At 42.4% G+C, this 21,229-nt stretch overlaps 1 protein-coding gene across 1 annotated transcript in view; it reads right to left on the bottom strand.

The window, feature by feature from the left end:
* SPATA18 (spermatogenesis associated 18) overlaps positions 1-21,229 on the bottom strand; it is a 58,666-nt gene that overhangs the window by 28,930 nt on the left and 8,507 nt on the right. The window contains exons 2-6 of the mRNA XM_068974948.1: positions 12,613-12,718; positions 12,365-12,480; positions 9,521-9,627; positions 3,328-3,423; positions 974-1,216 (exon numbers count right to left, since the gene is read on the bottom strand). Of these exons, the coding sequence (XP_068831049.1) occupies positions 974-1,216; positions 3,328-3,423; positions 9,521-9,627; positions 12,365-12,480; positions 12,613-12,718 (668 nt within the window). The remainder of the gene's footprint in view (positions 1-973; positions 1,217-3,327; positions 3,424-9,520; positions 9,628-12,364; positions 12,481-12,612; positions 12,719-21,229) is intronic.

Genomic DNA, 21,229 nt, shown 5'->3' with positions numbered 1-21,229 from the left:
TAAGGGAAAGTTTTATAGAAGCAACTATGGGGCAAAAGGTAGTGCAAAGCAGCCTCTCTGAAGGTGGAAGGTGGAGGTGGGGGGGAACCCTCATTTATAGTGTTTGCCAATTTCCATAGTGCAACAAGCACTCTCACCATAGGCAATTTCAAACTATTCATGTGATGTCACTGAACCTGGAGTTAGGTAGAAATGCACAGAATCGGTCCCCAGGAGCTAGTACAAGCTGGCACCTGCACCACACTGATGGAGCGATTCCCCAAAATGAAAGATTAAGGTGACATTTAAGGAAATGGAGAGCTGGAGTAGGCGTGGCTTTGACGTTAGCCTGAATCTGGGCACACTGTGGGGCTGGCAGGGAAGAGGGAAGTGTTAGAGGGCACAAGAAAAGGCAGAGAAACATGCTGCTTTGACCTCACTTAACGCTGAATGTCCTGTCTTACCATTTTGTCCATCAGTAGAAGGCAATTTCACATTCCCTTACCTACACACCCCATCTGACAAAGTGAGATGTAAAAAGGAAATGCCTGGCAGTAAAGTGACAGTGGGTCATCTCTGGAGAGAGGACTCCTAGGACTCAGAGAACAGGATCCTCCTATCATGAACAGTGTTTCAACACAGGTATCAAGTGTTTCAACACGAGTACTGCCTTTTGCATTACAGGCACTCAAATCTGGTTTCAAGCCACAAACTTTCCTTTGCACATCTCAGTTCCATTCCATAAGCTTTGGTGTCAGTCCGAAATTAATTAGTGCCCAAGTATTGTAAATCCAGGAGGTATTTTCTCTCTGGAAAGGAGCAGTTAGAGAAACCAGCCCTCTACAGTTCAAAATTTTCCATACTGTTGGGGTTTGGGTTCAGGATATCATTTTACTTTTGGTTTTGTTTTTTTTTTCCTTTACCGAGCCAGGCTTTGATCACTAACTTGGCAAAAAGGGGCTTAAATGAAAAGATCTGTGAGAGTTTGTCAGACCTTCCTTGGAGTACAGATTTTTCAGCAGACAGAACAGCTATCTCATCCTTCAGTGTTCGGAGCTGTTTCTCATAATCGCACACGGCTTCTGCGTTCCACTGGTTTGCGCTTCGCCTGTCCAGGTCAGAGACCCGCTGCTCTGAGCCCCGCAGCTCCACTCTCCTACGCTCGGAGCCCCGCTTCTCTGATCTACGATCTGAGTTTCTGTGGCGAGATTCTTCCTGGGCTTGAAGAGATTTAAGCCTGAACAGAAACAAAGGTTTGAAAGAAAAGAGAGAGAGGTAGAGATGGAGGAAAGGTGATAAACTGCAATTGGCATACTTAATGAGGTGACTCTATTTAGTGTGTTGTTATTGCCTTGGAAAACTCATGGAAATAGGAACAAGAACAAATTAACAGAATTGCCAGGGTCAGGGAACCACACTGTGTCTACAGCTTGCATGGGAAAGCTCCTGAAGAAAAGATAGATGTGCAAATTTTCTAGCCAAAGCTGTGGGCAGAGTCATGAAATCCTTGCAGAGGCTTCACTGCACAAAACTCTGGAAGCAAGTGACCTCCAAAACCTACTCCAGAAGCTGGTCAAGACATGATCTATTCTCACTAGTGCTTCAGAATGTGGGGGGCTGGGGGTGGAGAAACTTCACTGGAAATTGAATAACATCCACAACAGTAAGCAGATGTGTGGAGAAAAGCTTTAGAAATAAAATGGGCATCCTCATTACATACAAAGAGGTGTGACCATCATACCGGGGAGAAAACATCATAAGAAGAGAACATGGTGTGATGAAAATGACAATGGTGTTAGAAGAAAAGGGAAGGGGTAAGATTAAGAAGGATACAGAGGAGCCGAAAATGCAGTAGCAGAATTAAACGCTGCCCTAGAAACAGTGAAGAACAGAGTAGGTGCTATAAGAATTACTGAGTAATAGGAGATAAAGAATTTGAGAAGCTTTATCCGCTAGAAAAATAAGAGATTGAAATGATGATGAGAGGGGAGTTAGAAGTGGAAAACAGAGCAGTGCTCCAAGCTAAAATTTATGGATGCTCCTTAAGAAATCAGAACAATTGGAACATGTATGAAGACAGTAGAAATGTGTATATATGTATTTTACTACAACTGCTCTTTTGGGGGAAAAAATCAAAGTTAAGATTTTAAAAAGTATAACCTTAAAGGATCAGTGTTAATTTTCCCCTTCTAGAAAAATTTCTTTATCTTTAAAGACTAACAATCTGAAATTTAAACTAAGATTTGCCACAAAAAATTATTTCTAATGTTGAAAATTGGCATCAAAGTAAATATTTAATATTAGGGAAATACTCAAATGAGGAAATATGATGGATCTATTTAAAACTAAGCTCCGCTTTATTTTTTCTTGGTAATAGAGAAAAATATTAAATGAAAAAATGGGGTCCACAACTGTATACTCATATTTTGTTGTCTTTATTTTTAATGAACTAATTGGAGGAAATATCCAATGGTGAGAGTGAACTGGCTCTGGAATTATGAGAGCTTTTTGATTCCTTTCTACTATGCTTTGAAGATTTTCTATAGTAGATAGGCAAATAGATAGGGAAACAATGGAAAAGAGTGACAGATTTTACTTTCCTGGGCTCCAAAATCACTGCAGATGGTGACTGCAGCCATGAAATTAAAAGACACTTGCTCCTTGGAAGAAAAGCTATGACCAACCTAGACAGCATACTAAAAAGCAGAGACACTGCCAACAAAGGTCTGTCTAGTCAAAGCTACGGTTTTTCCAGTAGTCATGTATGGATGTGAGAGTTGGACTATAAAGAAAGCTGAGCACCAAAGAATTGATGCTTCTGAACTATGGTGTTGGTGAAAACTCTTGAGAGTCCCTTGGACTACAAAGAGATCAAACCAGTCAATCCTAAAGGAAATCAGTCCTGAATATTCATTGGAAGGACTGATGCTGAAGCTGAAACTTCCCTTGGCCATCTGATGCAAAGAACTGACTCATTTGAAAAGACACTGATGCTGGGAAAGATTGAAGGCAGGAGGAAAAGGGGACAACAGAGGATGAGATAGTTGGATGGCATCACCGACTCAATGGACATGAGTTTGAGTAAGCTCCAGGAGCTGGCAATGGACAGGGAAGCCTGGCATGCTGCAGTCCATGAGGTCACAGAGTCAGACATGACTGAGAGACTGAACTGAACTGAACCAAACTGACTGCTTTTGTAATAAGAAAAGTATATAAAATATTAATAAAAATATTGCTGCCTCTCCTCTTTGTGGACAGATTCTTTTGTATTGTCATGGAACACCAAGAAAGCTAAATTCAAAGATTAATTAACAGCCTGCAATAATCCTGTCATTTTTTTTTTCTTACTGCTTTTTTAGCTGATTTATTTCCTCCTCTGCAGCCAAAAGGGATATGGCAGATCTGTTCTTGGGTTCTTCAAGAGTCTTTTCAGTCTCAGCCATACTGTAAGAGAAATCAGTAACTAAAGACAGACTTTCCAAATCTGGCAGACTTTTTAAATCAAGGCATAGTTTCTCTTGGGAACTTTAGCCATATGCTATAAATTCAACATAAACAAGAACAAATTATAAGACATCTGCATTCAATCAGATGATCTTAAAAATATTATGGCACACTGGTATGCAAAAACATGCTAGCGTCTTTCCTCAATGTCAAACTCAAAGAAATTTCAGTGCTACTTCCCCTACAAGACTACATAATATTTACTGATATTAGAATGGAAAGTACAAAGAAACTTGTTCAATCTCTTCATCTCACCCTCCTAATTCATCTTCTCTAATTATACCAAATCCCCAGGTTGCTTCTCTCTATAAAGTCTCCATTTTTCTGTAATATATTAATACCTATTCTTATTATTTTGCACTGTAGCATTGTATTTGACTTAATTTTTCTGAACTTACTAAATATAAAAAAATTATTTGTCAACCTATGAAGAAAGTCTTCCACAATTACAGTCAACTACCAAGTATCTCACGTGTTCCCGCCTCTGACTTCCAGCACTAGTTGAGGACAATTTTCCTGCATTTTCAACCTAGTTTGGTCATTGTTAGTTTCAAAGACTCCTCTCATTGTAGGCAAATCATAATAAATCATACTATTTCATTAGGTCTAAATTAAACGACATGAGGATGCGATGGATGCCACTGGACAAGGACCAGTGGTTCTCAGTGAAGCTGTCCTAGTACAGCGAGAGATCATATCAGAGGTTTCCGGACATCTCTGACCCTACATCCCTGGAACACCCTGTCTCTTTCATCACAGTAGTTCTGAGAATAAGAGATTGCAACTGCTATCCAAACTTACATCAGTCTTCCCCCTTACACTCGGACAGAAGAATGGAAGGTTAAACTCTGGCCTCCCCTCTACAGTGAGGCAGGCTGAGAAATAATGGGCTAGCAAGATCCCTATCAAGTCCCCACTGGTCCCAGGCAGTGAGGAAATAGAAGAAGTGGTGTGAGTTTCCCCAAATCCCATCTTATATCCGTCTCCTCCAACAAACCCCCACTCATCCATGAATACTTCTCCAAAGGCCACGTCTAACTCGGGCAAAGTTCGTCTCCCCTTCTGAGCTCCTCCCACAGTTGTTCACGTCTATAATCTCATTACAAACTGTGAACTATTGAGAGGCAAAGAGTCTATTGTATTGATCTCTTTATCCCTAGCATGTAAAACAGTGCCTGTCATATAGTAGATTAAAAAAAAAAAAAAAACTGAATGAGTGAAACAATGAAATGCCTAAAGTCTAAACTAAAACCAAAGTAGCAATAACTTCATAATAGGGATGTTGGCAGTTGGAAGGAAATTACTATGATTTAATTTAAATGTGAACATGTTATAGATTTTTTTAAGTATATATGGGAAAATGAACACTTTTACCAAGAGAAAATTGTGGAATATTAAAAGAAGAAAATAGACCAAGAAAGGGGGAAGAGTATGAACAGTAATCATTTTTCGTTTGCTTTGTTTTGCTTTTTGTCTCAAGACAAGGCATAGGGAGAGAGGGTGGAGGAGGAAGGATTAGAAGCTTAGGGTTGGCAGATGCAAACTATTGTATATAGAACTGATAAACAACAAGGTCCTACTGTGTAGCACAGGGATTAATAGTCAATATTCTGTGATTAACCATAATGGAAAAGAGCATGTTATCGAATGTGTGTATATATATACACACATATATATATACGAATGTATAGCTGACTCACGTTGCTATACAGCAGAAACTAACACAATGCTGTAGATCAACTATACTTCAATTTTTAAAAAAAGACCTGGCACACGTGTATGAGCTAATATACATATGAACAAAAGGGGCAAGAGGGCTAACTTGGCCCCCTTGGATGATATACAGAAAGAATAAAGGGGGTGCATTCATGTGACAAGCATTGTTTTAAACAGGCTAACATATTTGTTTTTCATTACAGATTTATTCACTTATTGAGCAAATTATTGAGAATTTATTATGTGCCAGCACAATGGTGGGTGCTGGATATACAAGTGTGAGAATAGTGATACAGGATGGTAACCCTCTGGAGCCTCCAATTTAGTGAATCATAAATATGCAAACAAATTTTTCAAAGTCTCAACTTGTGGTATAGATAATTGTTGAAAGAGAGAAGTGAGAGAGAAAGGAAAGACTGTTCAGTGTAGAGTGGTCACAGACACTGAGAAAGTCACATTTAAACTGAGACCTGGAAGACAAGAAAAAGCTAGTCTTGCAAAGAACCAGCAGAAGACTTCTGCTTTTCTGAAAGAACACAGGCAAGGCCTCGAGGAGAGGAGGCAGAGGGAAGACTGGATGAGGGGAGCCTGGCATGAGATGAGGGTGGAGCAAGAGGTAGGGTCAGATCACACAGGGCTGGGAGAGCTCTGAGAAGGAATTTAGAATTTTTTTTCTAAGTACACAAAGGGGTGACTAAGAGGCTTTAAAGGTCAACATTCAGAAAACTAAGATCATGGCATTTGGTCCCATCACTTCATGGCAAATAGATGGGGAAACAGTGGAAACAGTGACAGACTTTATTTTGGGGGGCTCCAAAATCACTGCAGATGGTGATTGCAGCCATGAAATTAAAAGACACTTACTCCTTGGAAGGAAAGTTATGACCAACCTAGATAGCATATTCAAAAGATAGAGACATTACTTTGCCAACAAAAGCCGGTCTAGTCAAGGCTATAGTTTTTCCAGTAGTCGTGTATGGATGTGAGAGTTGGACTGTGAAGAAAGCTAACGGCCGAAGAATTGATGCTTTTGAACTGTGGTGTTGGAGAAGACTCTTGAGAGTCCCTTGGACTGCAAGGAGATCCACCCAGTCCATTCTAAAGGAGATCAGTCCAGGGTATTCTTTGGAGGGAATGATGCTAAAGCTGAAACTCCAGTACTTTGGCCACCTCATGTGAAGAGTTGACTCATTGGAAAAGACTCTGATGCTGGAAGGGATTGGGGGCAGGAGAAGGGGATGACAGAGGATGAGATGGCTGGATGGCATCACCGACTCTATGGACATGAGTCTGAGTGAACTCCGGGAGTTGGTGATGGACAGGGAGGCCTGGCGTGCTGTGATACATGGGGTCACAAAGAGTCAGACACGATTGAGCGACTGAACTGAACTGAACTGAAGAGGCTTTAAGCTGGACGTGGGGGAGTTACTTGCTATGATAAAAATATATTTCTATTTCCTATGTGGAAAATGGATGGTAGTAGAGCAAGAACAGACCCAGGGAAGCCGATTGGAAGGCAACTGAGTGAGAGCTTACAGAGGTTTGACTGAGAGCAGCAGTAGTAGTATAGAAAGGACCGTGTGCAGGAGGTGTTTAGGAGGTAGATTCCACTGGATCCTCTAATAGATTGGACGCAGGAAATGAGAACAGGTGAGGTTTCTAACCAGAGTCCTAGCATAAAATCTAGTGGTCTTCCCTTGTCTAAGGCTCATCAAACCTAGACAGACCTATCCCCATTCTATTGGAATTGGCTCATATGGAACTGAGTCACACCCAGACTGGACTCCGCAAGGTTAGACCTGGGAACCTCCTCGGATGGGCCCTTCATTCCACAGTAGATAGCATCCTGGATTTAGAGACAAGGAAGCAGAGTAGTGGAGGAGAGAGCTGGCTAACATTAAACCTGGGTGAACAGCCTCCATCATTTCTGATGCCTTAAGAAATAGAATATGAACCACAAATGGGTTAAACCAGACCAAAAGTAGGAAATTTAGGGGAAAAAACAAGCACTTGACTGTGTGCAGCTTTCAAATGGGGGAGGGGAGTGTACACACAGATAGAGTATAAGTACAAATGATAAAGTAAACAGGGCAAAAGGCCTATGAAAGGGTACATGGGTGTTTTTAGTACTATTCTTGTAAATTTTCTGTATTTGACATTATTTCCAGATAAACGCTTTAAAAAAAAAATCCACGCAGTCATAGCTTTTGGTCCATGATACCTCTTATGGGTAACTACACAGCTATGGTGACAAGAGAGGGAGGTAGGAATTCCTGGCTCCTATGGGTGCTGCCTGAAGTCAAGAACCGGAAAGGTCACAAAGATTTGCCTCGTAACCAGAGGCAGCAGCAGAAGCCATCAAATGCCCCAGGAAACCTAACCAACAAGCCACAACTCAGCATCCATCAGCACAAGACTCTAGTGTCCAGGCAGAACCAAGGCAGCAAGAAGCCAGAGGGAAGTACAAGACCCCAAAGCCCCTCTCCTCCAGCACCAGGAGAGTGCAAAAGCATCCCTCCACCCCTAGACAGCCATCTAAGGAAGGAGGAGGACAGTGAGACCCCCTGAAAGGGCAAACACAGCCCCTAACAGAAGTCCGAACTTGGAATTAACTGAAGATTTACACAAAAAGAACTATGATAAACCAGAAAAGAAGTGGCAGGGTTAAGGCTCCTCCTTACCCCTCTCCAAATCAGTTGACATTAGTTGAATTAAGTCATAGAAATTCAGAGGAATTTACCCATTGTGCACATTACATTTGTAAATTTTGACTGCTACAGCTATAAAACTGCTGACAATGGCTCCAATTGGAAAAATAAGTGAGTGTGTGGGGAGGTAACTCTGTGTGTGTGTGTGTGTGTGTGTGTGTGTGTGTGTGTGTGTGAAAGGAAAAATATCTAGAGTAAAATATGCAAAAATGTTAATGCTGCTAAGTCGCTTCAGTCGTGTCCAACTCTGTGCGACCCCATAGGTGACAGCCCACTAGGCTCCCCCATCCCTGGGATTCTCCAGGCAAGAATACTGGAGTGGGTTGCCATTTCCTTCTCCAATGCATGAAAGTGAAAAGTGAAAGTGAAGTCGCTCAGTCGTGCCCGACTCTTTTTGACCCCATGGACTGCAGCCTACCAGGCTCCTCCGTCCATGGGATTTTCCAGGCAAGAGTACTGGAGTGGGTTGTCATTGCCTTCTCCGAAAAATGTTAATAGGCATAAACTAATAGGTGATTTTCACCTTTGTACTTTTATTATATGCATCTTGAGAAGGAAATGTGTGTAACTTTTATAATTGGGCAAAACTAAATCAATCGATCAATAGAGATGTTTTCCTTAGAAGGAAATCTCAGCAGAGAACAAGGCAGAATGCCACATGGTATTTCATCATAAGCCCTGTGTAGTGTGTTAGTCGCTCAGTAGTGTCCGACTCTTTGCTACCCCTCGAACTGTAGCCCGCCATCCTCCTCTTGTCCATGGGATTCTCCAGGCAAGAATACTGGAGTGGATTGCCATTCGCTTCTCCAGAGTATCTTCCAGACCAGGGATCAAACCCAGGTCTTTTGCACTGTAGGCAGATTCTTTATTCTTCCATAAGCCCTAACTAGTGACAAAAGAATCCTTTGCTGCCCTCTGCAGGTCAGCCATGGAGCAATGCTGCGGTGGGAGAAACACCTTATTGATGGATTTTTTTAGATAAGTTGAAAGCAGTTGCATCACATTTGTCTATCTCCCTCAAGTACAAACCAAAGTTTGCAATTTTCATTGCAGTGATTCCTTGAGCTTGCTACCCTGGCTTTGCACATAGCATACATCTGAGGTCCATTATTGCCTGACATTACTTAACTTTTTCAAATTACACCTTTTGTATCTCAAAATTATTCCAAAATTTTGAATGCTTCTTAGTCAGGAATACATAGACCTTACATGACAGATAGATGCAGACTGCTTCATTTTACTTTCTCTCTTTCTCTTATCTTTTCTCTTTACCTGATCTTCCACGCTTTTCCTGTCTGCATCTTTTATTTTCCTTCCCAAAAGTAGATTTGCATGTTACAATCTTTCTGTTTTATAAATATGGACTGATAGTGGGCCTATGAAGAAGGAGGAACCTCGGGAATGGAGCCAAGGGAACCAGAGTCTTAGGGATCATAACATAGAAATCCTATCTCCATATTCAAAGGCACTGACTCCCCACTCATACACATACACACATCATGTTACGTATTTGCAAATAACTACATTTTACATGAGCTAATATTTTCCTTTTAAACTTAAATATTAAGAATAAGCAATTCTTTTTGAAAGAAAATAACTTGCATTCCTCTTACTCATCTTGAACCTGGTTGAGTTGATTACAAGTTGCACTCAAATCAGCATCTAATTGTTGTATGTCCCGAGTACCAAACTCCCTATGTCTGTCCTTATCGAATGTGTCCTGGAATGATAAAAAAAAAAAAAATCAAAACAGAGTCTGAAAACATGAAGCCACATGGACAGCAAAAACATTACTCTGGACAAAAAAAGTCAAGCCCAAAGGGCATGTAATGTATTGTTTCATTTTCGTGAAGTTTCTGTGCAGGCATAATTAACCTAGAGTGATAAAAATCCAAAGGGTGATTGCCCTAAGGGCAGAGGGAGGGGACTGGGAAGTGGCACAAGGGAATGAGCTAAAGGAATGGAAGTGTTTTGTATCTCAATAGGGATGTGAGTTACAAGGATATATCCATTTGTCAAAATTCATCAATCTATGGTTTTCACTGCAGGTACGTGATACCTCAGATTTTTTAAAAAAGACACCGAAATACCATTCTACATCTTTACACCCAGAATAACATCTACAGGGGGTAAAAATCTAAGAGACATTTTTTTTCCCATGTACAAACTTTCTTTAATGAAAACTGACATCTACATGTAAGTTGTTTCCCATGCTTATCATGTTTAACTCTAACAATGACCCTGTTATGTAAGCAAAAGCATTGTTCCCATTTAGCAACTGAGGAAACTGAGACCTAATAGGTTGGACAATCTACCTAGGGCCTTAGAAGGTGGACAAGGATTCTGTCAAGTGATCTCTAAGCAGGAATCCTTCAGCCACTACCTCATAAGGCCCTCTTGCTTAGAACACAGCTATGGTGGTCTTAGAATACAGCCTGGTCTTAGAACAGGTCTTAGAACACAGCTATGGTCTTAGAACACAGCCTGATCTAAGTGGTTCGTCTTTTGAAAGAAATTTATATGAATCCAAAAAACATTGAAAATCAAGGTTACCAATGTTTTGCTTATCCAGACATAGTGATAACCGTGCCTTACCAGCGGTCCCCACCCTTTTTGGCTCCAGCGACCAGTTTCATGGAAGACAATTTTCCCACGGACCCTGGGGTGGGGGATGGTTTCAGGATGATTCAAGTGCATTACATTTATCGTGCACTTTATTTCTATTATTATTACATCAATTCCACCTCAGATCATCAGGCATTAGATCCTGGAGGTTGGGGGCCTCTGCTTTGAGCAAAGTATGTGTTCTCTTTTCAGTCTGGTCCTCAACTATTAAAACACTACCACTGCTGTGTGGAAATCACCGATATATCAGCCACAAATGATGACACTCTCTTGATCGGTTTACCAGGATTGAGTTTTCTTATCTGGGAAGTTTCCAATTAGGTAATTCATTTTATTTTACTTTTTCAGAATACTGAGCTGCCCCCCTTTTAATGATCCCTTTCTCTTATGACTCACCTCCTCTTCCCCATGATACCCTGTCAGGGTGACTAACTTGTCTTTTTTTTTTTTAATTTATTTATTTTAATTGGAGGCTACTTACTTTACAATATTGTAGTGGTTTTGCCATACATTGACATGAATCAGCCATGGGTGTACATGTGTTCCTCATCCTGAGCCCCCCTCCCACCTCCCTCCCCATCCCATCCCTCTGGGTCATCCCAGTGCACCAGCCCTGAGCACCCTGAATCATGCATCGAACCTGGACTGGTGGTCTGTTTCACATATGATAATATCCACGTTTCAATGCTATTCTCTCAAATCATCCCACCCTCGCCTTCTCCCACAGAGTCCAAAGGACTGTTCTATACATCTGTGTATCTTTTGCTGTCTTGCATATAGGGTTATCGTTACCATCTTTCTAAATTCCATATATATGCATTAGTATACTGTATTGGTGTTTTTCTTTCTGGCTTATTTCACTCTGTATAATAGGCTCCAGTTTCATCCACCTCATTAGAACTGATTCAAATGTATTCTTTTTAATGGCTGAGTAATATTCCATTGTGTATATGTACCACAGCTTTCTTATCCATTCATCTGCTGATGGATATCTAGGTTGCTTCCGTGTCCTGGCTATTATAAACAGTGCTTCAATGAACATTGGGGTACATGTGTCTCTTTCAATTCTGGTTTCCTTGGTGTGTATGCCCAGCAATGGGATTGCTGGTTCATATGGCAGTTCTATTTCCAGTTTTTTAAGGAACCTCCAACACTGTTCTCCATAGTGGCTATACTAGTTTGCATTCCCACCAACAGTGTAAGAGAGTTCCCTTTTCTCTACACCCTCTCCAGCATTTATTGCTTGTAGACTTTTGGATAGCAGCCATTCTGACCAGCATGAAATGGTACCTCATTGTGGTTTTGATTTGCATTTCTCTGATAATGAGTGATGTTGAGCATCTTTTCATGTGTTTGTTAGCCATCTGTATGTCTTCTTTGGAGAAATGTCTGTTTAGTTCTTTGGCCCATTTTTTGATTGGGTTGTTTATTTTTCTGGAATTGAGCTGCAGAAGTTGCTTGTCTATTTTTGAGATAACTTGTCATTTAAAAGTTACTATTTAACGCCTAGAGTGGGTACATCAATGTCCCAAATACAAACCATCACCAGGCCCTTTTCATCCTGAGGAAGCAGAGTCTCCTTGAGTTGATTGAAGCCATATCACTAGGAAGTAGGCAAGGCTGAGATTTTAATGCTGATCTGTCTTAAGAGAAAACCCAATCCATTATGCCACTTACTATGATAAATAGAAACTCACCTTTCCAACCCATGTCTCAGTTCCCTAACTAGAACCGAGCCCCTCACTAGGTAAAAAGCCTTATCTTACGTATGTTTGAGTTCCCAGAGCCTGATCAGGTGCTGAATACCGAGGATGATCCTTTTGTACCCCTACCTGTAGAGAAGGGACCTTGCTGTCCACAGGTTTCCCCAGGGAAGCAGCTGTAAAGGAGGCCTCCAGCCAAGGCAAAAGACGTGATTTGATTGTTTCCACACCATCATAATGTCCTCCTGGAAGAATCCACAGACCAGGTGAGCGAGAGAAAGCCAAACACATCCACCCAGGCAGGGAGCAAAGGGAAGGGAAAAAGAAAAGAAGGCAAAGAGGGGAGAACTGGAGGGAGACGCACGGGCCGTTCTCACCTTCTTGGGCTGCTACAGTGAGGATCCCAAAGAGTTGTCCCTGCACTTTGGCAACTTGTTCAATGAGTTCGAGGCAGTGATTTAGATTTTGATCACATGAGTTGGCCTGCAAATCCAGAATGGCAGACATCAGTGCAATTTCATCCTTCTGGGACCCACTGCACAGTGGACACACGTGTCACTTTATGGACACACGTATCACTTTACACAAGGGCCAGCTGACACTGGTATGCTCCCAGGGCAGAGACTGCTGTGTGCTCACAAAACACACTTGCCTCTCCTCCTGGACACCCAGCTAGACAGCCTTCCCCAGTCTCCCTAGCAACTGATGTGGCCATGCAACCCAGTTCTGGTCTGGGATGGGAAGTGATGAATGACTGTCCTGAATGATTGTCTTCTTTCTTTCTCTCTCTCTCTCTCTCTCTCTCTCTCTCTCTCTCTCTCCATCTACCAACCAAATGCAGAAGACCTAACAGAGGACCCCAGAAGCATAAGGGATAGTGTGAAGCCACAGATTTAGAAGGCTGTTAACTGAACACTTGACCTGTTACATCATTGAGAAAGTTGTGTGTCTGTGGGCATTAAGCTGCTGAAATGTGGGAGCTGTTTTCTATAGCAATAACCCCGACTCCCTACTCAGTGTGCTGTGCCCAGACACTCAGCTGTGTCCAACTGTTTGCAACTCCCTGGACTGTGGCCCACCAGTCCTCTGTCCATGGGATCCTCTCAGCAAGAATACTGGAATGGGTTGCCACTTCTTCCTTCAGGGGATCTTCCAGACCCAGGCATCAAATCAAGACTCTTTCATTGCAGATTCTTTACTACTAGCAACACCTGGGAAGTCCTACTCAATGGAACCCTACAAACACTTCTTTCATAAATAGACGTTTTGTAACAAAAGATAAATCATTGCCTCCTAATTTACCCACATTATTGGTTCTTATCCTCTACCTAAGTTCAACATGTGCATAAAGGGCACTATTTCTCAACAATAAGAAGGTATTGCTGGGTGAAGGATACAATGGGGAAGAAGACCAAAAAGATGGCCTAGGCTTCATGGTGATGCAGACTAGCTGGGGAGATGGGAGAGTAGACAACTACCCTGCACTGGAACAAAGTCTTACTCTAGGGATGAGCACAAGGTCTATCTAAGAGCCATTGTCTGAGAAAGTCAAGGAAGGCTTCCAACAAGCAAATTCTAGGGGTGAAGAAGTTGGACTTGGGGAAAGTCTGCCCCCAGAACAGAAGCTAGGAGGTAGAACTTCCAACTCTTCTGCTGCTTTTGTTGTCTCCTTGGTGAGCTTTCACCAAAGCCTCGCTAGCCAAACCGCTAATTGATTCTGACTCCAGAAGGAAAGAATGCAATTGCAAGGAACAAACCATGTGGGTGTAAAAATGCATAGACCTACGTGTCACCTTAAGCCATCATAAGGCAGGGGTGCCTTCTGGGTACGACGAATCCCAAGATAGGAAGTGGGAGATAGAAACTAGGATGAAGAGGAAAGGTTTAGATGACCTCCAGGCAAAAGTTTACGTGTGAAATGCAGACCTGTGTCAACAGGGAAATGGTTCAGACAGGCAGTAAGCTCCTGAGGACAGAGGCTGTGCCTGGCCGGGTCACTGTGGCATTTCCAGCCCTTCATCCTACTGTCTCTATGTATTCGAACTCAACATGTATTCTGTGGATGAATGAAAATGAGACGATTCACTCACTTTGGCTTTATTACATACCTGCTAAGTGCCAGGCACTGTCCATGCTTTATGTAGGTAAACTCAGAAAATCCACACCATAGGTACTGTAGGAGATTAGGAGGACTGTTGTCATCATTGCCATATTGAGATGAGAAAATTGAGACCCAGAGAGGTTAAGTAATATGCCCAAGGGTACTTAGCTAGTATGATGTCAGAACTGAGACCTGCTTCCAGAGTCCATGCTCTTGACTACTAAACTATACTGACTTTTGGATCATGATTAGTGCCAGGAGGAGGAAGGGGAGGATTGGATTATGTGACAAAAAGTGAGTTAGGAGGGCAGTCAGGGAAGCCTCTCTGAGGAGGAGTCACCGGAGCTAAGTCTCGGATTCAGAGCACCAGAGAAAGAGCAGGCCAGGCTGTGAGAACACCAAGGCCAAAGGCCCAATGGCAAGAAGGAATCTGGCAACCTTGAACCAGAAGTAGGTGCATGTAACAGAGGATAGGTGGTCAGAGAGGTTGGCAGGACAGATTCTGTAGGTGCCCTGCAGGCCAGGTAAAAGCAGTCAGGATGGAAGGGACTCGTAACTGAGAGGGAGATGCTGCTTTACTTTTCATGCCTGGTTAATGGTACCTGGGATTAGCTCTATTGTAACACTTATAAGAAGAAATGGACACAATCGAAATATCTCATTCTTCTATCCCCTTCTCCTAAAACGTCTATGAGCTGACTATGAGTTTTCTTTTTGAAAGACTTTGTCTTTCTCATCAGTCACTGCTAGTATCCATGGCAAATCAAAGACCCCAAAGATTTGATGAATGAGTGAGTGAGTGACTATCATAATACAGGAATGATCAGGACATACGGGACCCACAGCCTGATCAGCTCTCTCCATTCCTTCCTTGTTGAACCAGCAACTCCTTGCCCTTGCTATTTCATTCCTGCACTTACCACAGTGAACTTCAATTCCCCAGCTACAGCCTTTTGCCCTCTGGCTGGATCGCACCACGTGCTAAGTGGGCAGAGAATAGGCTTGGGAGTCAAGCAGACCTGAGTATCTCAGCTCTGCTACCTGCCACTCTTGTGTGTAATTCTGCACAGGTTGCTTAGCCTCTATGAGCCCATTTCCCAACCAGGAAAATGAAGATTATGGCTTGCAGAGTGTTAAGAGCATTAAATCAAAATAATGCACATTCTGCACCTTCAAGACAAAAGATATAGCACCTGTAAGATGCTGCACAGAACTGAAGGGAGCAATGGACCGAGTCATAGGGCAGACCCTAGTTCAGATCTGGTTCTCCGCTTACTAGCTTATTTCCTTAGAGAAGACATTTTAAAAATGCTCTTCCATTCATTGGAATTTAGAAGGTGGACGATCTCACCAGCTAGCATAGGTGCTGAGTAGAGAAGGTATATAATAATTAGGATTATTGTAGTATTATTACTATAGGTTTCTGTGCCTTGACCAGTGCCTGGCACAAAGTAGGGGTCCAATGTTTATCAAATGAGTTTGCACACACCACTAACATAAGAGAATATACCATGTCAGACTGTTTCTGATCCCAAGACGTGTCACAACACGTTGCCCGTTTCTAACACAAAGCATTGCACAAGACACTCAACTTGCCATTGTCACAGTACTCTACCGAACAATTACGCCCCACAAGATAAACAGAGCGAAGATATGAACTAACTATGTGCTTGTGTGCGTGCTCATTCACTGCAGTTGTGTCTGACTCTTTGCAACCCTATGGACTATAGCCCACCAGGTTCCTCTGTCCATGGGATTCTTAAGGCAAGAACACTGGAGTGGGTTGCCAAGCCCTCCTCCAGGGGATCTTCCCAACCCAGGGATCAAACTCTAGTCTCTTTCATCCCCTGCATTAGCAGGTAGATTCTTTACCACTAGTGCCATCTGAGAAGTCCATGAACTAAATGTACTGTCTCCTAATTCCAAATCTCATTCACTCATAAATCCTTGAATTCCTTTACTTCCTAAGCCTTGGGCTGGCCAGCTCAGGGAACAAAACTACATTAAAAAATAAAAAGTTGCCTGCTGTCAACGAGCTCACCAGCTGGGGAAGCAGGATAGAGAGTAGGAAACACACAGGGGATAAATAATTCCCTTAGAGTTTACTAAGTGCTCTAAGAAGATAGTGAGCTGTAAAAGTAAAATATACTCTGGTACAGGGCGATGGGTGGGAGGTTAAGACACTTTGAGCAGAGGAAGAGCAAGTATTATTATCAAGGCAAGAAGCGGCAAGGCCTATTGTACAGGAGAGGAGAACACAGGGTCCAGAGACTAAGTAATAAGGACTTTATTTGTCACATGAAGAGCTCTGGGCTCTATTCAATCACTGAAAAGTTTAATGGGGCAAGTGGAGGGTTTGCTTTGATTTCACAAAAATGACTCTGGCAGGAGCAGACCAGATAATTGGATTAGAGAGTGCATCTGGGAAGGAGGTAGGCAGTTGTAACCATCTAGCTGAGAGATTCTGAGAGCTGTGGAAGGAAAACAAAACTCCTTCCCAGCTCTGGAATCACATCTGTGTTGGCCAAGGTCTCACTGATCCTAGCATTACCTGAGGAGGAAGTCAGGTGGCTTGGGAAGAAGTAAGAGGTATGTGAGGGAGAATGCTCTTTACAGACGGTTTTAAGGAGTCTGGGCTTTCCTGGTGGCTCAGATGGTCAAGGAACTGCCTGCAATGCAGGAAACCCAGGTTCAAACCCTGGGTCAGGAAGATCTACTGGGGAAGGGAATGGCCACCCACTCCAGTATTCTTGCCTGGAGAATTCCATGGACCGAGGAGTCTGGCGTGCTGCAGTCCATGCAAAGAGTTGGACATGACTTAGTGACTGATCAACAACAAAAATAGCTCCTTCTAAAAAAATTTAATGAAAGAGAAAACAGTTACATCACAATTACTAATAAGAATTATTTATGAAACCTTTACTTCATTTATATTAGGGGGTATATGGTATTGGGGGTATGGTGTTGGAGAAGACTTGAGAGCCCTTGGACTGCAAGGACATCAAACCAGTCCATCCTAAGGGAAATCAACCCTGAATATTCATTGGAAGGACTGATGCTGAAGCTGAAGCTCCAGTACTTTAGCCACGTGACTCGAAGAGCCAACTCATTAGAAAAGACGCTGATGCTTGGAAAGACTGAAGGCAGGAGGAGAAGGGGACAACAGAGAATGAGATGGTTGGGTGGCATCACTGACTTAATGGGTGAGAGTTTAAGCAAGTTTGGAAGATGGTGAAGGACAGGGAAGCCTGGCGTGCTGCAGCCCATGGGGATGCAAAGAGACAGACATGACTGAGCGACTGAACAACAGCAACAAAGGGGGTATGCGTGCTGCGTTGTGAAGTAAAATGCGTTAACTTTGTGGGTAAGTTTTAACAATACTATCCCAGGGAATAGGGTTTTGGCTGTGTTGAAAATCACTGATTTGGGCAATGAGGAGCCCCCAAACAATCCCATGAAGAGTTGTATAAAAATTGGATTGCAGGGAGGCATAGAGAAAGGTAGGAAATCAATAGGAATATGCCATGTTGCTAGTGTGGAACTTAAACAAGGAAACTTCAAATTTATTCTAGTGGCTTCATGAAGCTAGGAAAGCCAGAAGTAACAGAAAGGAGTGTCATATTCCAGAATATAACCACCAGCATTATTAACTTTTTTTTTGGAAAAATGTTCTTTTGAAGGAAAAAAAACACCCTTTGTGATGGAGATGGGCTACTAGCCTCCTTTTGTAAGCACGATGGCTGCAAAAATACTGTGAGTTGTGAGGGAAAGAATTCTCTGCACAGCAAGCAGCTGCTTTGTCAGTGTGTCTCCTCCCTTACTCTCCTGCAGCTATAGGCATTATTGCTACAAAGTTCATGTGAGGTCTGCCTTAGCCATAGACCAGAAGGTGGTTTCCCCACATATGTAAGAAATGATTGGAGTCTGAACAAGAGCTGCTGCTGTTGCTGCTAAGTCGCTTCAGTCATGTCCGACTCTGTGCGACCTCATAGATGGCAGCCTGAGCAACTGCAGCTAAAGGGGAAAGGTGGGAGATATTTGAGACCTTTTAAAGGTAGACTCCTGAGGGCTTGATGAACCCATTTACAAGGTGTGATGGAGAGAGAGGAGACCGGGTTTCTGACTTGGGCCGCAGGGGAGATTGTGATGCTGTTGCCTAACCAGAGGCCACAAGTAGAGAGGCAACAAGACAGGAGGGAGGGCAACTCATCCTGTTTGGTTCATGTTGACTCAGAGGATCTGGCCATCCACATGGAGCTGTCTGGAAGGCAGGTGGCCAGCCATTCAGGTCGGGAGCTCTGGAGAAAGGCCCAGGCTGGAGATAAATCTTGGAGTCACCAACATCTGGGAAGTAGCTAACGCCATAAAATTGAATGAAAGTGTCCGTCATGTCCGACTCTTTGCAACCCCATGGACTATAACACACCAGTCTCCTCGTCTATGAAATACTCCAGGCAAAAATACTGCTGGAGTGGGTTGCCATTCCCTTCTCCAGGGAATCTTCCTGACTCAGGGATCAAATCCAGGTCTCCAGCATTGCAGGTAGATTCTTTACTATCTGATCCACAGGAGAAGTCCAATAAAATTGGATAAGATGTGTCAATTGCTGCAGAGAAATTAAGGAGATAAAGACTATGGAAAAAAAAAAAAGAGATTAGACTTGACCTGACCATCAAGTGGAGCAGTTACAGCAGAATGTTTTGGGGAAAGGATACTTGATGTTGTTCCAGATCATTCCAGGTTGAGGAACAAATGGGAGCTAAAGAAGCAAAGACAGTGAAGACAGATTAGTCTTTCAAGAAGTTTTGCAGTGTGGGGAAGGAGAGCAACAGAACAGAGGCTTTGTTCCCACCCCTTTAGTGTTATCACTCTCTAGCCCAGACCAAACCTCCTGACCAACTGAGCTTAAATGTTGCCTTATTTCCAAGGTTTTTCACAACGTGCCTCTCCATGACTTCTGTTGCCTCACTTCCTCCGGCAGCTCTCTCCACTCCCACGCAAGCCTGTTTCGCTAGTGTGCGTGTGCCTTGGGGACCAGATCAACAATCCTTTGATCCCTTTCAATTCCTATACTTCTGAGCAGCCTTGACCTTATTAACATTTCTCCTCATGAGACCCCAATCATCACAGCCTGTGTTGAAATGGCTCTCTCATCATACTATTCTAAACTTGAATCACCTGCACAATATTAGAAAGAGAGAAAATTTTCACCCTAGTTCAGTTCAGTTCACTCGCTCAGTCGTGTCCAACTCTTTGCGACCCCATAAACCACAGCACGCCAGGCCTCCCTGTCCATCACCCACTCCCAGAGTCCACCCAAACCCATGTCCATTGAATCGGCGATGCCATCCAACCATCTCATTGTCTGCAAATATTAACAATAAAATGTATCACTAATACATTAATACATTAATATTTTTAATCAACTTGAAAATTTCAATTTGAAAAGCTTTGCAAATTTCAATTTGAAAAGCTATTCAAATCTATCAATTTTAGTACAAAATATACTTTCATATACAGAAAATATGCTTCATCTATATTAGATAAGAAACTGTGCAAAAGGATTTATCACAGTATCGTTTAAAATATGAAAGTTACAATCATTTAATAATGATTTGCCTGATATTTTTATTTTTTAATACTCTTCTTTTAAAAAAAGTCATTTTACATAGAACAAGAATGCCATTTCCAAACACGCCAATTAGCAAATATGTACAGGAGCAAGGAAAAGAGATGATCAGTAGGAAGGATGTGGAGTCTAGTCTGAGGGGTGGCATTTCTCAGGTCTTTGCAGCTGACCCTGGAAATTCACATATAAAAAGCAAAGCCCTAATTTCTATCTTCCTTCCCCGTTCCAATCTCCCCACTGCCACCGCTGAGCGGGGTGTGTATTTTTAGAGGGTGGATGGGGGAAGGCTGGCAGGAAACAGACACTGCAAGTCAGTGGAATGTCCTTCCCTCCTCTGTAGGAGATAACAGAATGGACTTGACAAGCAAAAGAGCTAGGTTCAAAACCAAGTTATAAAGTGGAGTGGCCTTGGGCAAGCAAGCTGCCTTCCTGGGATTTGGTTTTCTCATGTGTAAAATACAGAAAATAAAGCCTGCTGTTTCATAGGTTCTTCTAAAGCTTAAAGGCAATAACACATGAAGAGTGCTTTAAGAGCTTTCAAGAACTCTTTAAACACTCGTTTTAAGGGATTAAGAGTTCCCTGGTGGCTCAGATGGTAAAGTGTCTGCCTACAACACGGGAGACCTGGGTTCGATCCCTGGGTTGGGAAGATCTCCTGGAGAAGGAAATGGCAACCCACTCCAGTATTCTTGCCTGGAAAATCCCATGGACAGAGGAACCTGGTAGGCTACAGTCCATGGGGTCGCAAAGAGTTGGACACGACTGAGCGAAATTTACTTTACTATTTTACTTTACTATGAATAAACTACTAATAAAATACACATTGTACTGGAACAAACATTGGGGTACATGCATCTGTTTCAATTATGGTTTTCTCAGGGTATATGCCCAGTAGTGGGATTAATGGGTCATATGGCAGTTCTATTCCTAATTTTTTAAGGAATTTCCATAATTGTTCTCCATGGTGGCTGTATCAGTTTACATTCCCACCAACAGTGCCAGATGGGGACAGAGATGGGAGAGGGGACATATGTATACCTGTGACTGACTCATGTTGATGTATGGCAGAAACCAACACAATATTGTAAAGCAATTATCCTTCAATTAAAAAAATCAAAAATAAATAAGCTACAAGGATATTATGTACAGCATGGGGAATATAGCCAATATTCAATAATTATAAATAGAGAATAGCCTTCAAAAATTGGGAATCACTATGTTGTACACCTGAAACTTATATAACACTATACATCAACTATACCTT

This window comes from Capricornis sumatraensis, chromosome 7 (assembly GCF_032405125.1).
Source record: "Capricornis sumatraensis isolate serow.1 chromosome 7, serow.2, whole genome shotgun sequence".
In the NCBI taxonomy this organism is placed as follows: domain Eukaryota; kingdom Metazoa; phylum Chordata; class Mammalia; order Artiodactyla; family Bovidae; genus Capricornis; species Capricornis sumatraensis.
The sequence above is the reverse complement of the archived record's forward strand: the minus strand, read 5'-3'. Positions and strand labels throughout refer to the sequence as shown.